Source organism: Papio anubis, chromosome 1 (genome assembly GCF_008728515.1).
Source record: "Papio anubis isolate 15944 chromosome 1, Panubis1.0, whole genome shotgun sequence".
In the NCBI taxonomy this organism is placed as follows: domain Eukaryota; kingdom Metazoa; phylum Chordata; class Mammalia; order Primates; family Cercopithecidae; genus Papio; species Papio anubis.
The window spans coordinates 43,819,539-43,843,985 of record NC_044976.1 but is presented as its reverse complement, the minus strand read 5'-3'; the positions used below and the strand labels follow the sequence as shown (position 1 = coordinate 43,843,985).

General features: G+C 51.2%; 4 protein-coding genes across 21 annotated transcripts in view; 2 read left to right on the top strand and 2 right to left on the bottom strand.

Annotated features, from left to right (window-relative positions):
- TESK2 (testis associated actin remodelling kinase 2) overlaps positions 1 to 1,823 on the top strand; it is a 158,567-nt gene extending 156,744 nt beyond the window's left edge. For 2 of the 3 annotated variants that reach the window (XM_021940887.2, XM_003891787.5), the window contains one exon: positions 146 to 1,640. In XM_021940887.2, coding sequence (XP_021796579.2) covers positions 146 to 867 — 722 coding nt within the window. In that variant the 3' untranslated portion in view covers positions 868 to 1,640. Of the gene's footprint in view, positions 1 to 145 lie in introns of all 3 variants that reach the window. The other variant, XM_031668035.1, reaches the window with a different exon arrangement.
- On the bottom strand, positions 1,737 to 6,229 carry TOE1 (target of EGR1, exonuclease). Of its 2 annotated transcripts, XM_003891789.5 has the most exons (8): positions 5,383 to 6,229; positions 4,481 to 4,623; positions 4,355 to 4,395; positions 4,129 to 4,225; positions 3,595 to 3,753; positions 3,064 to 3,323; positions 2,705 to 2,864; positions 1,737 to 2,625 (listed from the first exon to the last, which is right to left on the bottom strand). In XM_003891789.5, the coding sequence occupies exons 1-8, from the start codon at positions 5,432 to 5,434 to the stop codon at positions 2,008 to 2,010; spliced, it is 1,530 nt and encodes a 509-aa protein (XP_003891838.1). In that variant the 5' UTR covers positions 5,435 to 6,229; the 3' UTR covers positions 1,737 to 2,007. The 2 variants fall into 2 exon arrangements, with proteins under 2 accessions (XP_003891838.1, XP_021796663.1); XM_021940971.2 differs by lacking the exon at positions 4,481 to 4,623 and having other exon boundaries at positions 5,383 to 5,489.
- MUTYH (mutY DNA glycosylase) lies at positions 4,630 to 18,314 on the top strand. 15 transcript variants are annotated; one of them, XM_009207510.4, is made up of 16 exons: positions 4,634 to 5,468; positions 11,025 to 11,145; positions 11,978 to 12,129; positions 12,218 to 12,257; positions 12,371 to 12,444; positions 12,582 to 12,623; positions 12,707 to 12,778; positions 12,854 to 12,967; positions 13,053 to 13,150; positions 13,231 to 13,375; positions 13,455 to 13,518; positions 13,692 to 13,883; positions 13,988 to 14,124; positions 14,210 to 14,362; positions 15,787 to 15,828; positions 18,119 to 18,314. In XM_009207510.4, the coding sequence occupies exons 1-16, from the start codon at positions 5,433 to 5,435 to the stop codon at positions 18,248 to 18,250; spliced, it is 1,614 nt and encodes a 537-aa protein (XP_009205774.2). In that variant the 5' UTR covers positions 4,634 to 5,432; the 3' UTR covers positions 18,251 to 18,314. The 15 variants fall into 15 exon arrangements, with proteins under 15 accessions (XP_031523900.1, XP_009205774.2, XP_003891831.2 ...); XM_003891782.5 differs by having other exon boundaries at positions 4,635 to 5,468; positions 11,981 to 12,129; XM_021940968.2 differs by having other exon boundaries at positions 5,355 to 5,468; positions 11,939 to 12,129.
- A 529-nt stretch (positions 18,315 to 18,843) lies between these two features.
- HPDL (4-hydroxyphenylpyruvate dioxygenase like) lies at positions 18,844 to 21,050 on the bottom strand. The gene has a single exon (XM_003919589.5). The coding sequence runs from the start codon at positions 20,401 to 20,403 to the stop codon at positions 19,258 to 19,260; it is 1,146 nt and encodes a 381-aa protein (XP_003919638.1). The 5' UTR covers positions 20,404 to 21,050; the 3' UTR covers positions 18,844 to 19,257.
- Positions 21,051 to 24,447: the final 3,397 nt, after the last annotated feature.

The following is a 24,447-nucleotide window of genomic DNA, read 5'->3' as shown; positions in this document are numbered from 1 at the left end:
CTTCCTGTCTCCGAGTCTATTTCTTCATTGGTGAAACGGGGCTGTGGTATCAACTTTGCTTTCATGAGTGAAAACATTCTGTGGTAAAATGCTGCTTCTATTTGTTATGACTAGTGAGAGTAACCCAGACTTAATTATTCTTCAGGACTCTTGGAGAAAGCACCTGGGGTGAAGCGACTAAGCTCACTGGATGACAAGATCCCCCACAAGTCACCATGCCCAAGACGTACCATCTGGCTGTCTCGAAGCCAGTCAGACATCTTTTCCCGTAAGCCCTCACGTACAGTGAGCGTCTTGGACCCATACTACCAGCCACGAGATGGTGCTGCCCGCACCCCCAAAGTCAACCCTTTTAGTGCTCGCCAGGACCTCAAGGGGGGCAAGATCAAGTTTTTTGACCTGCCCAGCAAGTCTGTCATCTCTCTGGTATTTGACCTGGATGCACCAGGGCCTGGAACTATGCCCCTGGCTGACTGGCAGGAGCCCCTGGCCCCACCTATTCGCCGGTGGCGTTCCTTGCCTGGTTCGCCTGAGTTCTTGCATCAGGAGGCTTGTCCATTTGTGGGCCGGGAAGAATCGCTATCTGATGGGCCCCCACCACGCCTAAGTAGTCTCAAGTACAGAGTTAAAGAGATCCCACCATTCCGGGCATCTGCCCTACCAGCTGCTCAAGCCCATGAGGCTATGGACTGCTCCAGTCTCCAGGAAGAAAACGGTTTTGGGTCCAGGCCCCAGGGGACCAGTCCATGCCCTGTGGGTGCTTCTGAGGAGATGGAGGTAGAAGAAGAAAGGCCAGCAGGCTCAACTCCAGTCACCTTTTCCACCTCAGGCATAGGTCTGCAAACCCAGGGAAAGCAGGATGGGTGAGGGGGGTTAGTCCCTGCCTCACCTTGGGGATGGACCTTCAGCTGAAACCATATGGCCCCCTAAGTGCACAGCCTTGATTCTTCCCTGGAGCCTACAGAATAGGCAGGCTAGGCCAACCCAGGCTCAACTTCTGGGCTCCCGGTGCCCATTGGCTGTGTATGATAGGGGAGGCAGGAGTGAGAGGCCTTCCTAGTTAGGGCCAACAGCTGATACCAAGCCTCTGAAATCTGGCAAAGAGGTCTGCCTCTCACTGGACCCCCTCCAGTGCACTTCCCCAGACAGGACCAGAGGATGTCTAGTTCTAGGCTGAGCTGGCAGGCAGCTATTACCCCGGTTCTTTCCCCACCCCAGGTCTGTCTCTTGCCCTTTCTTGGGGCATGTAAGCTACTGAGTGGAACATGGAGCTGACTAAGAGGGCATAATGGGCATGGCTGTTTCCCAGACCTGAAGATTGGGGTGCTTCTTGCCAGTATTCTAAGACACTTGAGTAATTGCTGTTTGCACTTACTGCATGGTCAGACCACGTCACTACGTTTCTATGCAAGAGGAGAGCAAGGCAGTGTTGTGGTCATGGCTCTTAGCTAACCTATTCAAAGACCTTTTTCCCATTGATTAATCTATTTTCATATTTATAAAGGAGTCTTAATGTTCTGCCCCATAAGACTTTCAACCTTGTGGTTGGGAGTGGGGCTGGTTTTGTAGGCCCTAGGGCCTGCTTCTATGTATTTGTCAACATGTGATACATTCAGTTGATTAAATGGTTTATACATGGACTGATTTTCTTCCCTTCCTGCCATGGCTGGAACTTTGGGAACAGTCTGTCCTTACAGAGCTGCAATAAGAAATAACCAAAGATGAAGCTGGTCAAATATTTTCATAACTTGCTTCTGTTGATTTTTTTTGTAAAACTTTCCCAAGACATTTTCAGACTTAAAAATAAAGTCGGTGTTACAGGTGCTGGTCAGCCTTCTTACTTGTACCTCAGGCACTGAGATAAAGGAGGAGGTCCAGGGCAATGCAGTGATATGTCTGTCAGGACACTCCCCCTCCCCTAAACTCAGTAGTAGTTGAGTATGACATTTACAGGCTAGAAAGACCCAAAATACCTCCGTTCCACCTGAGTGCTAGGTGGAAGTTGCATCAGCTGCTGCCCCAAGCGAGCTTCATCTTCTGATTATGGGCTTTGGAGGAACGGGAGAACTGGCTCTTGGCCACTGTGAGGGGTACAGCTTTGCCACTCAAATATACCTTATTGTGACATTCAGGGAGCCAGGGTCCAGAGCTGCTGGGCTGGGGTCCCTGGCTTACTTCCACATAGGCCATCACATAACCTGTCATAAAGGCATCAAAACCAGCCCGGTGCAATCCATCCCCAGGTACTGGGTTAGAACTGGCTTGGCTCCCTGGCACTTCTGAGGTAGCTGTATCAGCTATTTCAGGCCTTGCTGCCGTAACACCCATCTCTAAGTCATTTTTGTTGCCTTGGTTGGAGTGAGGCAGATTTCTAGTTTCATTCTCAGCCACCTCCTCGGTTTCTTCAGCCTTGAGGCTATCCCCACAGACCTGCTTCTTGGGAGGACCATCCTTAGCTTCCCCAGAGGTCTGTGTCCCTGCTAGGTTCAACAAAGCCCTCTTCCGTTTTTCCCTACGTCGTCGCCGTCGCCGCTTGTCCTCTGCTGCAGCTTCATCAGTGTCAATGATAAGGTCAATATCGTGGGACTGAGGACACTGTGGTCCCAGGGGGCACCAGCCATAAGCCTAGGGGTGGGAAAGAGGCTTAGAAAGAGGCTCCAGGCATCAGAACCTCCCCTCCCAAGAAATAGGTGGGTGCTCTCACCGAGAAGTTGTCACAGATGCTGGTGGGATGAGGACGGTGGGTTGCTGGGGGCAGGCAGCAACGGTAATCAATATGGTCCCTCATGCTGGAAGGATAGTTGCAGAACTCCAGGGTAAGGTGTGGGCTGCCAGCTGCCCGCTGCTTCCCATTTTCCCGTTCACTGCAACAGCGCAAGAGGGTAATGGTCCACTAGCATATAAGCTCCATAAGAGCAGGGTTTTTTGGTCTGTTTTGTTCACTGCTGAATCCTCAGCACCTAAAACACTGTCTGGGCACATGGTAGGAGCTCAATAAATATCTTAAGTGAATGAAATAAACTCATATCAGGCCCCACCCCTTTCCCTCAACCATTTCCTCACCATTTCCGGAAGGCATATTCTAAGTAGGAGGCCACGAAGCGGGCATGAAATTCAGCAGCATATTTGGTGTCATAAATGCCTGCTGGGAACATCTCACACAGGTCAGCAGTGAAGGTTCCCAGACTCTCAGGGAGGTGTGCATAGAAGTTCTGGTATAGGAACACCAAGTCTATAAGGCCATTGTGTAGCACCAGGGGCCGGCGGGCTCGGATTAGCTCCAGGAATAGGGTCCGTACTGACTGGCTCTGGCTCTCATCACCCTAGGTGAAAGTAAAGGGGTCAATGAGGAGGACAGAGTCCCCCAGGGAGCCTCTTCTGCTGGGCACTTATCCCAGGCTTGCCCACTTGGAACGCGCTCTCTCTCTCTACCCAATGCTACCTACCCTCCTAGCAGTCTTGTTTCCCAAGCCCTGTCACTAGTGATTCCCCATACTCCCTAAGAAGCAGGTTCTCACCAGGCATCCAGCCTAGGATAGGAAGAAATAAAGTCACAGAAGGGCAGACTCAAGGCTAGGGAATCTGGAGGCCTACCTTGTCATTGCCCTTATGGTAGGGGATGCCTTGGGCATACTGCTGGTTGAAGTTGAAGCCATGCTGTATCAGGAACTGCACAGACTTTGGTTCTATGACATACTCCTCCATGCACAGCAGAGTGAGATTGAACACCTGAGCCAGATAGGAATGTTCACCCTGAGAGAAAGAGAAAGTCTGCTATATCAAGATTTGGGAGAGCCAAGTTAGGAGGATGTAAAAGCTTAAGAATGATACAATGGACTCGGCGGGGAAAGGGTGGAGGCAGGTGAGGGATAAAAGACTACACATTGGGCACAGTGTACACTGTTTGGGTGATGGGTGCACCAAAATCCCAGAAATCACCACTAAAGAACTTATTCATTTCACCAAACACCACCTGTTCCCCATAAACCTATTGAAAAAAAAAATCTATCAAGTTAGAAAAAAAAAAACAGATTTGGGAGAAAAAAGCTTCATATCTGATGTTCCCCAGAATCTCTCTACCCTCCTCCCCACAGCCAGACCTAGGATTGGGGTGAGATCAGCTCATACCTTGTCTGGCTGTCGCTTGAAGCAGGCGAGGCCCAGGGAGAGGATAGAACGGGTCCTGGCAGCATGACACACAGCCTTGTAACGTTCCTCGATGCACCTTGGGGTTGGGTTTGGGGGTTGCTGTGGCTGGGAGTTAGCCTTATGAAGGACCCAAACCACCCAGGTCTGTGACCGCCCCCCTCCACAGTTGAGGGCTTGCACTAAAGAGAACAGGGCTTATACTTACTGGTTCAGCAAACTCTTCCTGTCCCCAAGCCCACTCAGCTCCTGTGGGGAGGTAAAGGGAGGGTTGACAGGCCTCTAGCACCAGCCCCTTCACAAACACCTGCCCTCCTTGTTTTCCAACTCTCACCGTGTCCACAGCCACGAAATTAGCTGTCTTTATGGCTAGCAGGAGGGATGGCCACATCTCTTTGAAGTTGTTGCTTTGCACATCCACTACGGGAACCCGGACTACTAGCTCCTCCCCAGATGTTGTGCTTTTGCTGACACCACCTGGGGGTTAAGAGGGTGATGGATGTTCATGCTTAAGGAAAGAGCCCAGGGGAACAGACAGCAAGCTAGGCCACGGTGATGGTGGTGAGGGGGGTAGTTTCCATTGGCAGCTTTTCCCACAAGCCTTTGTATCCCACGTGTTCTACACACAGGCCTTGGAGTGGAGAGTGCCCTGAATTTGGGGAGGAAGCCTGGGTCTTCCCGTGGCTTGTATGAGTCTGGGTAAATTACTTCCCACCTCGCTGTCACAATATATAGAGGAGAAAGTTGGATTAGATGACCTTTGAGATTCTTTTTTCCCGTGTCCTGCAGGAAACATTTTGCAGGGCTTGAGGATCTCAGCTCCCTTAATATCCCACAGAATCCCCACTACTGTTCTCATGGTGCCCCAGCGCCATAAGCAACAGTTCCCAGTAAGTCCCAGAGCCTGATAGTGCCACACACCAGAGCTGCCAATACGTCCTTTGGACCACAATGCTCAATCCACCCCACTGAACTGAATCACAACTATTATTAGTCACCGTTATGAGCTCCAGACTACATCTCCCGCCATGCCTCCATCAGCCCCATGCTCCCAACGCTCCAGGCTTTTGCAGCCCGAGCCGCGGTGTACAATGGGACTTGTAGTCTCCTCGTGGGTAGTTCAAGCGGAAGGAGCAGTCCTCTGAAGCTTGAGGAGTCTCTAGAACTATGAGCCCGAGGCCTTGCCCTCTCCCAGAGCGCAGAGGCTTTGAAGGCTACCCCTGGGAAGCCGCTCACCGTCGGAAGCTGCGGGAGCTGAAGCTGCGCCATCGTCACTGTAGGCGGCCATGACACCGCTCGTCTCCCGCCTGAGTCGTCTGTGGGTAAGCTGGACTTGCGCTCCGTCTCCTGGAGCGGTTCAGGCAGTCGGGGATGGCGCGGGGTTTAGCCGTCGGGTCGCCGAAGGGTCGGACTTCCGTTCAGACCTCCCGGGTCCGGCGCGGGGAAGGCAGCCCGACGCGCGCTAATTGCCTATTGGCCGGTGCTGCCGCCTCGCCGCCGGGATGGGCCCGAGCCACGCCCCCTGAAGTGCGCCGAAAAGCTGGGCGCGCTAGAGCGCGCTGGAGGTAAATTTTCTTTCCCGCATTCGCTGCGGGAACGCGGGGGTTGGGTGTACTGCTCTCTTCATCAGCGTGGGCCGGGGGTGGGGGTTAGGGGGTGGGGGGATGACTGGGTTTGGGCTTTCCAGAGAAGGTGACGCTGCCTGAGCTGAGCTTAAAGCACGCCCAGGAGTTAGGCCAGGAGAGGGTCGTGTGGGGGAAAGAAGGGTGTTCTGGGCATCGGTAAATTCCCAGAGAGGATGGAGAGCGCAGTGCTCTCCAGAAAGTGAAAGAGGCGGGGAGTAAGCCGTCGGAGGAGGCTGAGGAGGGTGTAGGGCGACCGACTGGTAGGGAAGCTTTTGAAATAAAACAATCAAGTGATAATGTGAACTTGAATTAAGGCTGGCAGTATGGATGGCGAGGAAGGGATAAATTGAAAAGCAACTAGGCCGTATAGTCGACCTAGGGGGTGATTGAGCTTGAAAGAGATTTCTAGGCCGGGCGCAGTGGCTCACACCTGTAATCTTAGCACTGTGGGAGGCCGAGGCGGACGAATTACCTGAGGTCAGTTCAAGACCAGCCTGGCCAACATGGTGAAACCCCATCTCTACTAAAAGTACAAAAAAAATTAACTGGGTATGGTGCGGGCGCCTGTAATCCCACTAAGGAGACTGAGGCAGGAGAGTCTCTTGAACCCGGGAGGCGGAGGTTGCGGTGAGCCGAGATCGCGCCATTTTGCACTCTAGCCTGGGCAACAAGAGCGAAACTCCGTTTCAAAAAAAAAAAAAAAAGAGGTTCCTATTGGAGACTAGTACCTCCCTAAACACTCCGATTCCCATCCACCTGTGCCTTCCAATGCTCCTTTGTTACTCTTTGTTTATAGTTCATCTTCAGCTTCTCTCAGCTCAGCCCATTTCATCATTATTCAGAACTGCTTGGGCCTGACGCAGAGGCTTATGCCTGTAATCACTTTAGGAGGCCGAGGTGGGAGGATCACTTGACCCCAGGAGTTCAAGACCAGCCTGGGCAACATAGTGAAACCTTGCCTCTACAAAAAAATATTAAAAATTAGTTGGGCATGGTGGTGCGCACCTGTAGTCCCAGCTACCTGGGAGGCTGAGGCGAGAGGATGGCTTGAGCCCAGGAGATCAAGGCTGCAGTGAGTCATGATCTCCCCATTGCATTCCAGCCTGGGTGGCAGAGCAGCAGAGTGAGGGACACACTGTCTATAAAAACAACAACAAAATAAAACTGTTTGGATTTCTCCTATCCTAAAAAAGGGAAACTCTTTTGACTATCCCCCATCCCATTAATTCATTTAACAAGCATTTATTGTGTACAGTTTACCTGGCACTGACTTTGGACACACACCAGTCAACAGAAGAAAATCAGTCCTCGCACTCAAGTCGCTTTTTACAGTCAAATTCAGGAAGTACACACTGATGGAAAGAATCAAAGTAATGTGAAATTACATTGGGGTAAGAGCTACAAGGCAGAAATACATGATAGGATAAGATGAGGGGACCTGATCTGGACATTTCAGTCAAGACTTGAAAAATGATTAGATGTTAGGTAAAGCATAAAAGAGTCCAAACAGGAAATGGATTGTGTGAGGCCCCAAGATGTACAGACACGTTTGAGGTGTTTAAGCAACTAAATTCAATCAACCTTGGCTAGAGCACAGTGAGAGGGGATGAGGCGGATGGTGCCCGGATTATTGGACCCACAAGGCCGTAGTAAAAGGACTGCCTTCTATTCTAAGAGCAAGGGTGTGGCAGCCAAATCACTCCAATGGCCTATAAGGGACTTTGTGACCCTCTCCTTCCCCACCTCATCTGGTTTACTTCTCTGACCTACCACTCAGCCCCATCTCATTCCATTCTAACCACATTGGCCTGTTTACTGTACCACAGACATAGCAGGCACCCTCCTTGGGGCCTTTGCACTCACTTAGAATGCTTTGGGTCTACCTTGACCACAGTCTTTAAAATTGCAACATTAAACCCCACCTTGGCACTCGTTTTTTTCCCCACTTGCTCTAATTTTTGCTTTTTATGCTAATATTTATCACCTAACATGTTATGGAATTTTTACTTATGTTCATTATTCCTTTTCTGTCCCCATTAGAATATAAGCTCTCTGAGGGCAGGAACTTTTGATGTTTTATTTACTGAAGTATGCCAGGTGCCTAAAACTACTTGGCATCTATTAGGGGCTCCATAAATATTGCTCAATCTTTTTTTTTTTTTTTTTTTTTTTTTTTTGAGACGGAGTCTCGCTCTGTCGCCCAGGCTAGAGTGCAGTGGCCGGATCTCAGCTCACTGCAAGCTCCGCCTCCCGGGTTTACGCCATTCTCCTGCCTCAGCCTCCCAAGTAGCTGGGATTACAGGCGCCCACCACCTCGCCCGGCTAGTTTTTTGTATTTTTTAGTAGAGACGGGGTTTCACCGGGTTAGCCAGGATGGTCTCGATCTCCTGACCTTGTGATCCGCCCGTCTCGGCCTCCCAAAGTGCTGGGATTACAGGCTTGAGCCACCGCGCCCGGCCTAATCTTTTTTTTTCTTTAAGAGACAGGGTCTTGCTGAGCCCAGGATGGAGTGCAGTGGCACAATCATAGCTCACTGCAGCCTCGACCTTCTGGGTTCAAGCTGTTCTTCACTTCAGCCTCCAGAGTAGCGGGATTACAGTGTTGAGCCACCACAACCAGCTTGCTCAAGAATTTAATGACCCATAGTAAAGGCCTAGAGTATTTAAAAAAGAAAGAAAAAGGAAAACAGGAAGGAAGGAAAGAGCGGGGGAGAAAAGAAAGAAAATAAAAGAATATAATGGGGTGCCACACGGTGCAGTAGTTCATGCCTGTAATCCCAGCAGTTTGGGAAGCTGAGGCGGTTTGATTGCTTGAGCTCTGTAGGTTGAGACTAGCCAGGGCAACATGGTGAAACCCTGTCTCTAACAAAAATACAAAACTTAGGTGAGTGTGGTGGTGGTGTGCGCCTGTGGTCCCAGCTGCTTGGAGTTGGGGTTGGGTATTGGGGTGGGAGGATTGCTTGAGCTGAGGAAGCAGAGGTTGCAGTGAACCACTGCACTCCAGCCTGGGTGACGGAGTGAGACCCCATCCCCCGCCCCCCCCAAAAAAAGAATGGGAAGTCATTGAAGGTTATAAGGAAGGAAGTGACATGATCTGGAAAAGGTTCCTTTGCTCTTTGGAGAATGGATTGTAGAATGAATGTGGAAGTAAGCAGGTTTGGTGAAGGAAGTTTGGCTATGAAGGGAAGGAGGGTGGAACTTGATTGTGTACGAGTCAAGGGGAAAATCTTTCACTTTGCCCTCTGAAGATCTGCTGAAAAATCAGCTCACAAATAACAGGTTAACTGGAGAAAAGGCATACAGATTTATTAACATGCACACTGGGAGAACCACAAAGTGATTACCCATCCCCCTACAGAGATCGTAAGTTTATATACCATCTGGCAAAACAGATTATGGGAGGGGTAGAAGAGAAATTCTGTTTTTCTGTTTTTGTAGAGACTTGCTATGTTGCAAGCCTAATCTCGAATTCCTGGGCTCTAGCAATTCTGCCTTGGCCTCCCAAAGTGCTGAGATTACAGGCCTAAGCCAGCATGTCCAACTCTATTTGTTTTTAAATAAACTGAACTTTGGTCAGAAGGAGATTCTGTTGAAGGGCAATAAAGGGTTACTAGGGAGACTGGAATGGGGACAGAGAATGGAATTGTTAATAGTTCTCTTTGGAATTTGAATGATCCTGAGGTACACAACACCTTGTGAAAGGGTTTGTTCAGGTGTGGTTACGTGTTAGTCTTAGCGAGGGGGGAAGAAAAACACAAGTATTCTTTTTAGTGGGTTTGGACTGTAGGCAGATAAAGAGTTCCAGAGGAACAACTTTGTCCTGGCTTTGGGAGAGTCTGGGGTGGAAGGAGCAGAGAGACCTTGAGGCTTTTTGAGTTCAGCATGTCAGAGTGCCGTATTTTGGGGTATTGGTTTCTTTTTTTTTTTTTTTTGAGACAGAGTCTTGCTCTGTCTCTGTCGCCCAGGCTGTGCAGTGGCATGATCTCAGCTCACTGCAAGCTCTGCCTCCTGCATTCAAGCGAGTATGTCCAGCTAATTTTTTTTGATTTTTAGTAGAGATGGGGTTTCACCTTGTTGGCCAGGCTGGTCTCAAACTCCTGACCTCAAGTGATCTGCCTGCCTTAGCCTGCCTTAGCCTCCCGCAGTGTTGAGATTACAGGGGTGAGCCACTGTGCCCGGCCTGGGGTATTGGTTTCTGAGTTCCAGCAGTTAGATGGGATTGGAAGAGCAGGACTCTGAAGAGGAGGAGGGTAGGACAGTGCAAATGGAGGTAGATTTGAAGTTGTTTTTTTTTTTTCTGATGGAGGAGGCAAGCTCTTTTGATGAAAATGAGGTGGTAAAGTCAAAGTTTTGGGGGGAGAGTTTGATACAGAAGCTTAGCAGGGACTGCATTTTATCACAGTGTAAGAATGCTGGTTGTGGATTTGAAAGAACAAGTTGCTTAATCTCCGTAAACTTCAATTCCCTTACAAGTAAGATGGAGGTGATACTAGTACATACCTCATGGAGTCACCAGGAGATTGAGAGATCCGGTAAAGCTCTTCATGGGGTCTGACATAGAGTCGGCACTCACAAAGTATCAGCTAATTTTAGCTGTTAGAGAAAAGGCAGCCATTATAACAGTCCGGGAGCAGTGAAAATCAACCAGGCACATTTTCTCATTGTTGATGGTCAGCTACCTATGGTTTACTAGATCAGGAAAAGATTAGGAATAAAAATAGCTAATCTCTTATTCTCCCACTGATTTGCCATCTGTTCTCAGACAGATCTTTTGTCCCTCTGATCCCTGGTTTCTTCCAGGATAAAATGAAGGTTTTGGACTAGGTCACTACTAAAGGCTGTTTCAGTGTAACCATGCTACATCTCTAAGAGGCAGAGAAACCTCCTACCACCATTTTCCCAGACACACCTAAACAACCCCTAAACACCTAAACACACAGTCACAGTAAGCATCAGGGATACACAAATGCTCCCAAACAGGAGGTTTTGGTCCTTGACCCATCCCAGCCCTGGCCTCTGTTTTTGCATGTCTCCAGGGCTGTAACACTGGCCCCCTTGAGGCCACTTGCTTAGCTATACTAGTTGTATCTCAGTGTTGCAGCCAGCCAAGAGTAAACTCATGAGCATCTTGAGAGTGCTTAAGAAAAGCTGCACCCTATGTGAATGGTGGATCAGACGGAGATGGCTATCACCCTTGGAAGGCCTCAAGATTCTGCCTCATTGTGACTGCTTTGGCTGAGTCTTTTTGTTTCAGGCCATCATGAGGAAGCCACGAGCAGCCGTGGGAAGTGGTCACAGGAGGCAGGCAGCCAGCCAGGAAGGGAGGCAGAAGCATGCTAAGAGCAACAGTCAGGCCAAGCCTTCTGCTTGTGATGGTAAGGAACTTGGTTGTGGCTCAAGGCTCACTGGCCATGAAAGGGGGCAGATTCAGTCTGGGAAGGGATTGTGATAAGTATCAAGACATTAAGAGACTTACTAAGGGCCAGGTACGGTGGCTAACACCTGTAATCCCAGCCCTTTGGGAGGCCGAGATGGGTGGATCCCTTGAGCCCAGGAGTTTGAGACCAGCCTGGGTAACATGGCAAAACCCCCTCTCTATGCTCGCATGGTGGTGAGCGTCTGTAGTCCCAGCTACTCGGGAGGCTGAGGAGGGAGGATCGCTTGAACCTGCAAGGCAGAGGTTGCACTGAGTCGAGATAGTGCCACTGCACTTCAGCCTGGGCAACAGAGCCAGACTCTGTCTCAAAAAAAAAAGAGACTCACTAAGGGTGTAATTCTGACTATATTGCTGTGTGACATTAGGATAATTGCTCTGGATGGCTGTTTTCTTACCAGTAAAATGGAGCAGTAGTTCAGCATTTCCTCCCTCATGTGGCTTTCATGGGACCAAATGAGTTCATGAACCTGAAAGTGTTTTGTAAATAGGAAGGTCCTGCACCAGTATATATTATAGCTGGCTAAAACTATTAGGTTTTCATTATGGCTCAGAGACAAAGAAGCCAGCAGTACCACCCTGAGAAATTAAGGCCAGAAACTTAGCCACAGCTACACACAATTACATAACTCTGGTCTGACTCCAGCTCCAAAGCTTAAAGGGGTTTGTTGGGGGAAGCCCTAACTGGGAGCATACTGCCACAGACTGCTGTGTCCCAAGACCCTGGTGCCCAGCCTATGCAGGGATGATTCCTAAGTGTCCTGGGGCCCCAGCAGGCCTGGCCAGGCAGCCGGAAGAGGTGGTATTGCAGGCCTCTGTCTCCCCATACCATCTATTCAGAGACGTAGCTGAAGTCACAGCCTTCCGAAGGAGCCTGCTAAGCTGGTACGACCAAGAGAAGCGGGACTTACCATGGAGAAGACGGGTAGGCAGGCGAGGAGCAGGGACAGTGGGTGGGAGGCAGGCACCCAGCCCCCTCCACCCTAACTCCTCATCTGGGGTTGCATTGACAGGCAGAAGATGAGGTGGACCCGGACAGGCGGGCATATGCTGGTCAGTACATCTCCTGAGAGCAGGGCCACTTTGCCTCGAGGCCCTTGGGTCTGGGGGCTGTGGGCCAGGTAGGGCAGGTCAGCAGTGTCCTTATGCCAACCCCTTTCCCCTAGTGTGGGTCTCAGAGGTCATGCTGCAGCAGACCCAGGTTGCCACTGTGATCAACTACTATACTGGATGGATGCAGGTGACTCCAGGGGAGGAAGGGAAGGGTCATGGGTCGGACCCCAGATGAGAGCCTTTACTTTGGGGTGGGTGTAGAGAAGGTTTCCTCTACCACCCTCACCCTTGACCTTGTCTCTTTCTGCCTGCCTGTGGCTATAGAAGTGGCCTACACTGCAGGACCTGGCCAGTGCTTCCCTGGAGGTGAGAGCCACCCTAGGGTAGGGGAAATGGGAACGGCAGAGAGACTGACGGGTGATCTCTCTGACCTCTGATCCTACCCACAGGAGGTGAATCAGCTCTGGGCTGGCCTGGGGTACTATTCTCGTGGCCGGCGGCTGCAGGAGGGAGCTCGGAAGGTAAGGGGATGGCAGGAGGGTAGGAACCCAGGAGTCTTGGGTGTCTCATAATCTTAAGTCTTGCACTCCAATCAGGTGGTAGAGGAGCTAGGGGGCCACATGCCACGTACAGCAGAGACCCTGCAGCAGCTCCTGCCCGGCGTGGGGCGCTACACAGCTGGGGCCATTGCCTCTATCGCCTTTGGCCAGGTGATTCCACAGACCACCCCCACTTTGTGCATGCCCAGCCTTCTTCCTCCCAGCCCAGGCTAATTCTTTGGCTCCTCTGTGCCAGGCAACCGGTGTGGTGGATGGCAACGTAGCACGGGTGCTGTGCCGTGTCCGAGCCATTGGTGCTGATCCCAGCAGCACCCTTGTTTCCCAGCGGCTCTGGTAGGATGTTGGGGTAACAAGGGTGCTTCAGGGGTGTCTCCAAAGGAGCTCTGGCTCACAGCAGTGTTCCCTTCTTTTAGGGGTCTAGCCCAGCAACTGGTGGACCCAGCCCGGCCAGGAGATTTCAACCAAGCAGCCATGGAGCTAGGGGCCACAGTGTGTACCCCACAGCGCCCACTGTGCAGCCAGTGCCCTGTGCAGAGCCTGTGCCGGGCACGCCAGAGAGTAAGCCTACTGGGGAAGGGGCACTGAGAAGTCCTAAGGGGTGACTCTGCCCTATGACACCCAACCCTGTGCCTTTCAGGTGGAGCGGGAACAGCTCTTAGCCTCACGGAGCCTGTCGGGCAATCCTGATGTGGAGGAGTGTGGTGAGCACCAAACCTAGCCCCCACCCCAGCCCTTCCTGGCCCAGTCAGAAGCCCCACTCCAGTTCTTCCTCTAACCTGAATAAGATTCTGCAGAACCTGGCCAAAGCCTGCTCTCTAGATTGGCCCCTAAAGCCCTCTCGGCCTGAGTAGGGTTTGGGGATCTCCATTCCCAGCTCTCAACACTGGACAGTGCCAGTTGTGCCTGCCTGCTTCAGAGCCCTGGGACCAGACCCTGGGAGTGGTCAACTTCCCCAGAAAGGCCAGCCGCAAGCCTCCCAGGGAGGAGAGCTCTGCTACCTGTGTTCTGGAACAGCCTGGGGCCCTTGGGGGTGCCCAAATTCTGCTGGTGCAGAGGCCCAACTCAGGTACCTGGATACTGGGCGTGGAAGGCAGTGGCGTGAGTAACAAGGGAGAATGGAGGGAATCGGCAGCTGAGGCCTGACCCCTGCCTGGCTGCCCTCCCTCTCAGGTCTGCTGGCAGGACTGTGGGAGTTCCCGTCCGTTACCTGGGAGCCCTCAGAGCAGCTTCAGCGCAAGGCCCTGCTGCAGGAACTACAGCGTTGGGCTGGGCCCCTCCCAGCCACGCGCCTCCGGCACCTTGGGGAGGTAAGTGAGCAGCGGAACGGCCAAGGATGGTGGGTTTTGAGGCTATATCCACAGGCCTATTTGAACCTCTTGGCCCTTCCTCCAGGTTGTCCACACCTTCTCTCACATCAAGCTGACATATCAAGTATATGGTCTGGCCTTGGAAGGGCAGACCCCAGTGACCACCGTACCAGCAGGCGCTCGCTGGCTGACCCAGGAGGAATTTCACACCGCAGCTGTTTCCACCGCCATGAAAAAGGCACTACCTTTGTTGTCTTTGTTGTACTTCCTTGTGTTTCCTACATGAACACAAGCATGTAAACAGAAAAAAAAGCATTTTTTTTTTTTTGAGATGGAGTCTCGCTCTATTGCCCAGGCTGGAGTGCAATGGCGCTATCTGGACTGACTGCAGCCTCTGCCTCCTGGGTTCAAGCGATTCTCCTGCCTCAGCTTCCTGAGTAGCTTGGATTACAGGTGCCCGCCACCACGCCTAGCTATTGTTTCTATTTTTAGTAGAGACGGGGTTTCATCATGCTGGCAGGCTCATCTCCAACTCCCGACCTGCCTGCCTCAGCCTCCCAAAGTGCTGGGATTACAGGTGTGAGCCACTGTGCCCGGCTATTATTATTATTTGTTTTTTGAGATGGAGTCCCTGTCACCCAGGCTGAAGTACAGTGGTGCGATCTTGGGTCACTGCAACCTTTGCCTCCTGGGTTCAAGTGATTCTCGTGCCTCAACCTCCCGAATAGCTGGTATTACAGACGTGTACCACCATGCCCAGCTAAGTTTTATATTTTTTGTAGAGATGGGGATTTCACCATGTTGGCTTGGCTGGTCTCAAACCCCTGGCCTTAAGTGATCCACCCGCATCAGCCTCCCAGAGTGCTGGGATTACAGGCATGAGCCACTGTACCTGGCCCAAAAAATCGCTTTTTTTTTTTTTCTTTTTTCTTTGAGACGGAGTCTCACTCTGTTGCCCAGGCTGGAGTGCAATGGCATGATCTTGGATCATTGCAACCTCTGCCTCCCAGGTTCAAGTGATTCTGCTTCAGCCTTCCAAGTAGCTGGAATTACAGGCGTGTGCCACCATTCCTGGCTGATTTTTTATTTTTAAATTTGTATTATTTGTATTATTTTTATTTTTAGGGGGGAGAGACGCTGTCTCCCTCTGTCACCAAGGCTGGAGTGCAGTGGTATGATCTCAGCTCACTGCAAACTCTGGTTCCCAAGTTCAAGTTATTCTACTGCCTCAGCCTCCCGATTAGCTGGGATTATAAGCTTGTGCCACCACACCCTGCTAACTTTTTTTTGTATTTTTAGTAGAGATGAGGTTTCACTATGCTGGCCAGACTGGTCTCTAACTCTTGACCTCAAGTGATCCACCCGCCTTAGCCTCCCAGAATGCTGAGATTACAGGTGTGAGCCACCACACCCAGCCATGATGTTTTGGATTTTTAGAAATGGGGTTTCACCATGTTGGCCAGGCTGGTCTCGAACGACTGGCCTCAAGTGATCCACCCACCTTGGCCTCTCAAAATGCTAGGATTACAGGCGTGAGCCACCATGCCTGGCCAAAAAAACATATTTTAAACAAAAGTACTGGGACATGAAGTTAAGGGCAGAACACCGGTTTATCTCTTTTGGAAAAAGTGCCAGCCCTCACCTCCCCGTCTTCTTGTCTAGGTTTTCCGTGTGTATCAGGGCCAACAGCCAGGGACCTGCAAGGTAAGTCTCCTAGGCCTCTCCCAACCCGTCTCCCCAGGCCTGAGGCCATGGGTTTTTAGTCAGTTAACTGACGAATGTTTGGGTGAACATTCTCCACTCCAGGCTTCACTGGAGAGAGGAATAGTTCTTGACCTGGAGAAGTTGCATTGTGGGGTGCAGGGTAGAGGGAAAGGAAAAAAATGATGAGGACTCTCCAGTGTCACAGGTGTGTGAAATGCATGTACTGGATTTTGTGGGATATGAATTGTGGAGCCATCAGTTCTTTTTGTTTTGTTTTGTTTTGTTTTGAGACAGTCTTGCCCTGTCACCCAAGCTGGAGTGCAGTGGCCCAATCTCGGCTCACTGCAATCTCCAATAACTAGATTAAAGTGATTCTCCTGCCTCAGTCTCCCAAGTAGCTGGGATTACAGGTGCCTGCCACCACACCCAACTAATTTTTGTATTTTTAGTAGAAACAGGGTTTCACCATGTTGGCTAGTCTGGTCTCGAACTCTTGACCTCAAGTGATCTGCCTGCCTTGGCCTCCCAAAGTGCTGGGATTACAGGTGTTGAGCCACCACACCCATCCATGGGAGCTGTCAGTTCTATCTGGGAGACAAGGATCAGGAAAGGCTGTTTGGAGGGAGCAGCTGGTAATCTTGTAATACCTAACCTTGTTTTAGACTCTCCCTTAATCACCTAGCCTTGTTTCCACATGAATAGGCTCTCCCTTCATTGAGAAAGCCAGACAACTCCATTTGGCTCCTTCTGTAAATGAAGCCTTGGAAATAGGTTTCAAGGACTCTTCACCCACCCCCTTTCTCAAGGAGTTAACTTGTGTATGCAGACTCCCAACATATCAAAGAGTCCAATTAACTGATAAGGTACTGAAGCAAGCAATGTTTGAAGTTCCCAGGATTTTGCTCAAGAGATAACACCATAAAGCCTTGAGTTTGTGTCCAACAGAGCCCACATATATAACATCTTATGAAAGATTTAGAGTCCCTGCACCTGGAAACTGTTTGTTTCTCTGTAACCATTTGTCTTTTTAACTTTTTTTTTTTTTTTTTTTGAGACGGAGTCTTGCTCTGTCACCCAGGCTGGAGTGCAGTGGCCAGATCTCAGCTCACTGCAAGCTCCGCCTCCCGGGTTTACGCCATTCTCCTGCCTCAGCCTCCCGAGTAGCTGGGACTACAGGCGCCTGCCACCTCGCCCGGCTAAGTTTTTGTATTTTTAGTAGAGACGGGGTTTCACTGTGTTAGCCAGAATGGTCTCGATCTCCTGACCTCGTGATCCGCCTGTCTCGGCCTCCCAAAGTGCTGGGATTACAGGCTTGAGCCACCGCGCCCGGCCCTTTTTAACTTTTTTACATGTTTTTACTTCTGTAAAATTGTTGCAGCTGAACTCCCCCTCCCCTTCCTAAACTGAAGTATAAAGAAAATGGAGCCTTTCTGGGGCTGAGAGAATTTTGAGCGTTAGCCATTTCTCGGTCACCGGCTAATAAAGGACTTTTTTTTTTTTTTGAGACAGGGTCTCGCTCTGTCGCCCAGGCTGGAGGGTGGAGTTCAGTGGCACAATCTCGGCTCACTGCAAGCTCTGCCTCCCGGGTTCACGCCATTCTCCTGCCTCAGCCTCCCGATTGCTGGGACTACAGGTGCCCGCCACCACGCCTGGCTAAATTTTTGTATTTTTAGTAGAGATGGGGTTTCACTGTGTTGGCCAGGCTGGTCTCAATCTCCTGACCTCGTGATCTGCCCGCCTTGGCCTCCCAAAGTGCTGGGATTACAGGCGTGAGCCACCGCGCCTGGCCAGGACTCTTAAATTCGTCTCAAAGTGTAGCGTTTCTCTAACTCGCTTGGGTACAACAATCTAGGTCCTAGAAATGAATCATTTTCTTCAGGTTTGGGAGGGGAATCAACCGTAGCGATGTTCTTTCCAGTCCCAAGAGTAGTGTGAACAAAGGTGGGGCCCAGTGCAGGCTGCAGTGCTCAAGGAGCTGTGAGCAGTTGGTTTAGCTGGAAAGGTCAGCAGGGTCTGCTGAGTCAGTCAGGGTGTGAGCCCTAGGCTGCTGACCCATTTTAGGTGGAGAAGAGTCAGATTCACATTTTTAGGACAATTCGATTCCCTCAGGCAGCCTTTTGGGAGGTTGATTGATGGGGCAGTTACTTGAGGCAGGATGAAAGCTCTACAGCATTCCAGGCTAAGCCTGAGCTAGATCAGTAGAGTCAGGGAAAGGGAGGGAGAACAAGGAGAGGATTCTCTGCTCCCCCTCCCCTAACTACAAGGCCTCCCGCCTTCCATTTTTTCACAGGGTTCCAAAAGGTCCCAGGTGTCCTCTCCGTGCAGTCGGAAAAAGTCCTGCATGGGCCAGCAAGTCCTGGATAATTTCTTTCGGCCTCACATCTCCACTGATGCATCCAACCTCAACAGTGCAGCCCAGTGACACTTCTGAAAGCCCCCATTCCCTGAGAATCCTGTTGTTAATAAAGTGCTTATTTTTGTAGTTATTTTGTGTTGTATTTTTTTGAGATGGGGATCTTGCTATGTTGCTCAGGCTGGTTTCGAACTCAGGTGATTCTGGCCTCAAGTGATTTTCCCACTTCAGCCTCCTAAAGGGCTTGGATTACAGGCATGAGCCACCACGCCCGCCCTTTTATAGCTATTTTGGAGAGCCTTCCACCCTCTCCCTAGTCCCTTACTCCTCACATCTGAAGGAGGGACCCAGAAAAGTGGTGACGTTCTGCTTGGTCCTGACTTCCTCTGGCTGAACTCCCAGCCAGCCCTGGGCAGATGGGGTCGGGGGGTGGGTGTTCTGTCCAGACTGATCTGTCCTCCATCCCCCCAGGAGAAAGGCAAGGCAGCTACAGGGAGCACCTGCCAGTGGCTGACACCCAACACCCTCCGTCTAGGTCTCAGGTCAGCTCTGATTGGAGCGGTGGCATCACTCTGGAGAAGGTAGTTGGGCTCAACTCCCAGCCAGCCCCTTCCCACCTGCAGTCGCTCCCTAGGGGGAGAGGAAGCACAGGAGAAGATTTGTTCTGTTTTAAATTCCTACTTCAAATATGAAATCATTTATTTAGGGTTATGTTACATACGGAGTGAAACAATACAGAAAAGCAAAGGGCTAATAATGACAGGATTTGAGGAGTGGGTGGGAGGAAACAATCACAGTGGAACACAAGGAGGACTCGAGAGTATTGGTTATGTTCTGTTTCCTAGTGTGTAATTCTTTTATCGTTTTTTGTATCTTACATATTTATTATAGACTGTATATAAGAAATGTTTTAGTTTTTAAAAATCCCACCTCTTTGGAGCGCAGTGAGAGACACAGCTTCTGGCAGGCACTGATGAGATGGAAGTCACACCTGCCCCCTGGAGGCAAAGTCTTTCACTAGTTGGGCCTCCTGCAGATGTTCCTCAGTTCTATGCTGGTCTCCCCAGAGCTGCAGGTCAGCTGGCTGCACTCAGCTCTGGGCATCCTTCAGCTTCCTGGCTCTTGGCAGCTTGCTCCTGTACAGACTGCCACAGAGCTCTGATGTTGCCCTGACCAAAGCCAGTGGCCCCCTGCCTCTGAATCAGCTCCAGGAAGAAAGTGTCCTCAGTGAAAAGGGACTTGGTGAAGACCTGAAGCAGAAACTTGCCTTCATCACCATCTAGCAGGATCCCCTGTCTAGCAAGCAGATGAGGCTCGTGCCCTGCAGCTCGGATTTGCCTCTCCTTTCCTGGCTGCTGGTAGTATGCCCCAGGGGGAGCCAGGAACTGGCCTCCAGCAGCTGCTACCCGCTCAGTGGCCTCCACAATATTAGGCGTATACAGCCCCACGTGCTGCAGGCCTGGCCCCTTGTGCCGGGCCAGGAACTGCTCCACCTGGTCCTGTCGTGTCGTCGCCCCCGGCAGGGACTCAGCCAGCACAAGAGTGGGGACAAGGCTGCCCGGCTGGGCCTGCAGGGCTGTAAGCCTCAGTCCCCCAAGCCCAAACCCTGCTGTTATTTCCAGGCCCAGCTCGGGATCCTCATCTGGGCTCAGCGGCAAGTGGCAAAAGCCCAGGCAGTTGTGGAACCAGCGCAAAAGTGTGGGGGAGCTGCCGGCGGCGCAGGCCAAGGTCAGGTGGTCCACGCGGCTGACCCAACCAGGGCCAGGCGCAGAGGGCACGGGCCTGAAGCCGGGCAGGAAGGGTCCGCGGTAGCCGGCGCGCTCCAGCAAGGTCAGGCTGATGTTGCCGGCGGGCGAGCTGACCACGGCGTAAGTGGCGGCACCCTGCGTGTCCCCCACGCGAACGGGAGGGACAGGCACGCTGCAGCCCAGCGCTGCCAGCTCCCGGGTTGCAGCGCCGACGTCCGCCACGTCGAAGCACAGGTTCGTGGCGCTGGGGACCGCGTGACGCGGGTCCAGCCCATACAGCGGCTCTCCAGACCCTGGGCCCTCGTTCACCAAAAAGACAGCGTCGCCGCTGCGCAAGGCCAGCTGCCGCCAGCCGTCCACCTCCCGCGAAGCCAGGGGCTGGAAGCCGAAGAGGTGCTGCAGGTCCCGGGCGAGGGGCTGCCCCGCGGGCACGTGGAAGGCGATGTGGCACAAACGAAGGGCGGGCGCGGCCATGGCGCTCTGGACCTAGACTTGTCCTTCTGGGGCCGCTCACTTGTGGTTGGGGACTTCGGGACTCTCAGTCCTGGGCTGATCGTCCGGAGTTGGAGAGTCCAGTTCACCCCGCAGAGCAAGTTTCTCGCTTTCTTCCGGAAAGAAGTCACCCGCCGACCCCTGAGAGCTCGCGGTTCTCCCTGCAGCGCCACCCCAGCCAGGAGCAGCCTCTGGGGCACAGGGTCTCACTGAGCCGAGCTGCTAGTTGTGAGAACCACGCGGAGCCTGTGCTCGCGCCAAGCTGGAGAAAGAGGGCGGAGCCCGTGACTCCGCCTTTGACTCCCCACCCTCCCGCCCACACCCTGTCGCCTAGGATACTGCGGGATTGCTGCGCTGTTCTTTCCCCGGGCCTCACGCCGGGTCACATCCTTGGGCACTGAGCCTCCCTTCCTCAGGCCAGGAACTCACAATGGCTGCCTTCATTCGGCGCCAGGCGCTGGGCTTCCCACTCATCCCCACAACCTCATAGCGAAGGGACTCAGCCCGGGTTCAGGGAAAGAGTTGGAATTGTCTCTCCACAAGCACGGAATTTCTTAGCACTTTCATGTTTTGTCTTTAAGTTCTGGAGTTTGCCTCTAAGTCTTAATGTTCCCTGGAATACACACACACACACACACACACACACACACACACACACACACACAGGTTTATATGTTTTGAGACAGGGTCTCACTCTGTTACCCAGGCTGGAGTGGCACAATCACAGCTTACTGCAGCCTCCATCTCCTGGGTTCAGGCGACTTTCCTGCCTCAGCGCACAAATAGCTGGGACCACAGGCGGACGCCACCTCACCCAGCTAATTTAAAATATATATATATAAAATTATTATTTTTTTTTTTAAGAGATGAGGTCTTGCTGTATTGCCCAATCTGGTCTTAAACTCCTGGGCTCAAGCCATCTTTCAACCTCAGCGTCTCTAAGTGTTGGGCAATCTCTCAACCACTCCTATCTCTTTCTTCAATCCCACTTCTGTCAACATCATTTAACCCCTTGTCCCAAGCAACATTTGGAGGAAAAATCTGACGGTTCGCGATCTGAAAGGAACAGCTGCCTGGCTGTCCTTCCCCTTCCCCATCCTTTAAGGACTGGAACTCAGGCCCTCCTTGCTCTTTGCAGCTTCCTGACTTGGCACTGAGCCAGAGATTTCTGTGGTGGGGGCACCTCTGGCTCTGGAACCCAGAATTGTGTGAGATGACTGGATTGAGGAATTTGGAGTCTTCTGGAACTTCAACTGAGTGGCCCTTGCAGGGTTAGGGAAGGGCATCCAAGAAGGGCAAAAGGCATAAGCAAAACTCAGTAAGAATGTGAGCCAGACTTGTAAAGGAGCAACGGGCCATGCTGTTAGGGAGGCATTTAGGATGAATGCCACAGTCCAAGGCGTCACAAGAGATTTTTTTTGTCAGGCAGCCTGATCTATTGGGTTTCATTGGCAGGAGGGAGAAGGATGTCATAGGGGACAGGGGCTAGCTGGATGTCGTGGTGTTGAGACCTGCAGGCAGGAGGGCAGTACCCAGGAGCTGGTCAGGGTGATAAAAGGTACTTGGTGCTACTCTGCAGACCAGTGAATGTGAGGACATGAGTTCCAAAAGCCAGATGGACCTGGATTTGAATCACCAGCAACACTTACTGTCTGTATGGGCAAGTTGCTTAACATCTCTGAGCCTTAATTTGCTCATCTGTAAAAATGGAAATAATAGTACCTACTTCAAAGAGTTGTGATTAAATGAGGTGGAGTAAGTGTTCAGTAAATAGTAGCTGTTGCTATTGCAGTTACTGTTTTTTTTAATTAATTTTATTTTCCCACATGTTCTAATATTTATTTATTTTAAAAAGTTTTTTTTTTGACCAGGTACGGTGGCTCATGCCATCTCTACTAAAAATACAAAAATTAGCCGGGCGTGGTGGCGAACGCCTATAGTCCTAGCTACTCAGGAGACTGAGGCAGGAGAATGGTGCGAACCTGGGAGGCAGAGCTTGCAGTGAGCCGAGATCACACCACTGCACTCCAACATGGGCGACAGAGCAAGGCTCCGTCTCAAAAAAAAAAAAAAAAAAAAAAAAAGGTTTTTTAGGCCTGGGCGCAGTGACTAACACCTGTAATCTCAGCACTTTGGGAGGCTGAGGCAGGCAGATCACCTGAGCTCAGGAGTTCAAGACCAGCCTGACCAACATGGTGAAACCCTATCTCTACTAAAAATACAAAAAATTGGCTGTAATCCCAGCTACTCGGGAGGCTGAGGCAGGAGAATCACTTGAACCCAGGAGGCGGAGGTTGCAGTGAGCCAAGATCACGCCATTGCATTGTAGCCTGGGCAACAAGAGAGAAACTCTGTCTCAAAAAAAAAAAGAAAAGAAAAATGGTTTTTAGAGATGAGGTCTCACTCTGTTACCTAGGCTGGAGTGCAGTGGCATGATCATAGCTCACTGCAGGCTCCAACTCCTGGGCTTAAGCAATCCTTCCGCCTCAGTCTCCCAAGTAGCTTGGAACTACAGGTGCACACCACCATGCCTGGCTATTTAGTTATTGTTTTATTTTATCTCATGATACAATGCCAGTGGCACCTCCCAGAAGGTGTTGTGTGGCCTGCTGGAGAGATGGGGACAGGGGCTTCACTGGCATGGGCCAAAGGCTAGGCAGTCCTGGGTAGTAAGAAAGGAAAATAAATCTTGGGGGCCCCAAATCACTAAGCTAAAAGGAAAAGTCAAACTGGGAACTGCTTAGAGCCAATCTGCCTTAAAGTCACAGTAAGATTTAAAGAAAGAGGAAAGAAACAGGAAAAGCAGCTCAATAGTCAAACCTGAGAGGGGCTTCTGACTGATTTCAGTCAGGAGTGCTCTCTCTTACAGACTAAGAATATTTATTTATTTATTTATTTATTTAGAGATGGAGTCTTATTCTGTCACCAGGCTGGAGTGCGTGATCTCAGCTCACTGCAACCTCCGCCTCCCAGGTTCAAGGGATTCTCCTGTTCAGCCTCCCCAACAGCTGGAACTACAAGCATGTGCCACTATGCCCAGCTAATTTTTGTATTTTTTTTAGTAGAGACGGGGTTTCACCATGTTGTTTAGGATGGTCTCAATCTTTCAACCTTGTGATCCGCCTGCTTCTGCCTCCCAAAGTGCTGGGATTACAGGCGTGAGCCACTGTGTCTGGCCCAGACTAAGAGTATTTATTGGTGAGAGAGCTTGGAATGTTTCCGTGTGGGGGAGAAGTTTATGGCGGAGTTGGAATGTCTCTGGTTGAAGGGGAGGTTATCCTGGGGCTGACACCTCTCCAGCGGAGGGGCTGGCATGTCTCTGGTCAGGGAGGAGTTTGGAATGTTTCTGGTCGGAGATGTTACTTGTGGTTTATGGTCATGCTGACCTTAGCCATTAGGCTGATGCCCTTTGGATTTAGGCAGTTTTTGATCAAGGCAAAACTTAAAATGGCAGTGCTTGTCCAAGATGGCAATGCTCCTGCTCTGTCAATCCAGACCCTATAGTGGCAAAAAGGACAAGGGGCGGCCAGGTGCAGTGGTTCACACCTGTAATCCCAGCACTTTGGGAGGCCAAGGCGGGTGGATCACTTGAGGTCAAGTATTCAAGACCAGCCTGACCAACACGGTGAAACAGCATCTCTATTAAAAAAATACAAAATTAGCCAGGCATGGTGGTGCACGCCTGTAATGCCAGCTACTTGAGAGACTGAGGCAGAATTGCTTAAACCCATGAGGCGGAGGTTGCATTGAGCCAAGATCACACCATTGCACTCTAGCCTGGGCAACAAGAGCGAAACTCCATCTCAAAAAAAGAAAAAAAAAAGAGGCCAGGTGCGGTGGCTCATGCCTGTAATCCCAGCACTTTGGGAGGTTGAGGTGGGTGGATCATCTGAGGTCAGGAGTTCAAGACCAGCCTGCCAACACAGTGGAAACCCCATCTCTACTAAAATACAGAAATTAACCAGGTGTGGTGGGCGCACACCTGTAATCCCAGCTACCTGGGAGGCTGAGACATGAGAATCACTT

Bases quoted from the DNA above. Each gene is read 5' to 3' on its own strand.
- HPDL (XM_003919589.5), bottom strand. From the start codon at position 20,403: ATGGCCGCGCCCGCCCTTCGTTTGTGCCACATCGCCTTCCACGTGCCC.
- TOE1 (XM_003891789.5), bottom strand. From the start codon at position 5,434: ATGGCCGCCTACAGTGACGATGGCGCAGCTTCAGCTCCCGCAGCTTCC. The intron at 2,865-3,063 runs GTGAGGAAATGG...GCGCTGTTGCAG, and splicing joins GAATATGCCTTCCGGAAATG to TGAACGGGAAAATGGGAAGC. The intron at 2,626-2,704 runs GTGAGAGCACCC...TCCCACCCCTAG, and splicing joins GCATCTGTGACAACTTCTCG to GCTTATGGCTGGTGCCCCCT.
- MUTYH (XM_021940968.2), top strand. From the start codon at position 5,433: ATGACACCGCTCGTCTCCCGCCTGAGTCGTCTGTGG. The intron at 12,779-12,853 runs GTAAGGGGATGG...CACTCCAATCAG, and splicing joins TGCAGGAGGGAGCTCGGAAG to GTGGTAGAGGAGCTAGGGGG. The intron at 13,884-13,987 runs GTACCTGGATAC...CCTCCCTCTCAG, and splicing joins GGTGCAGAGGCCCAACTCAG to GTCTGCTGGCAGGACTGTGG.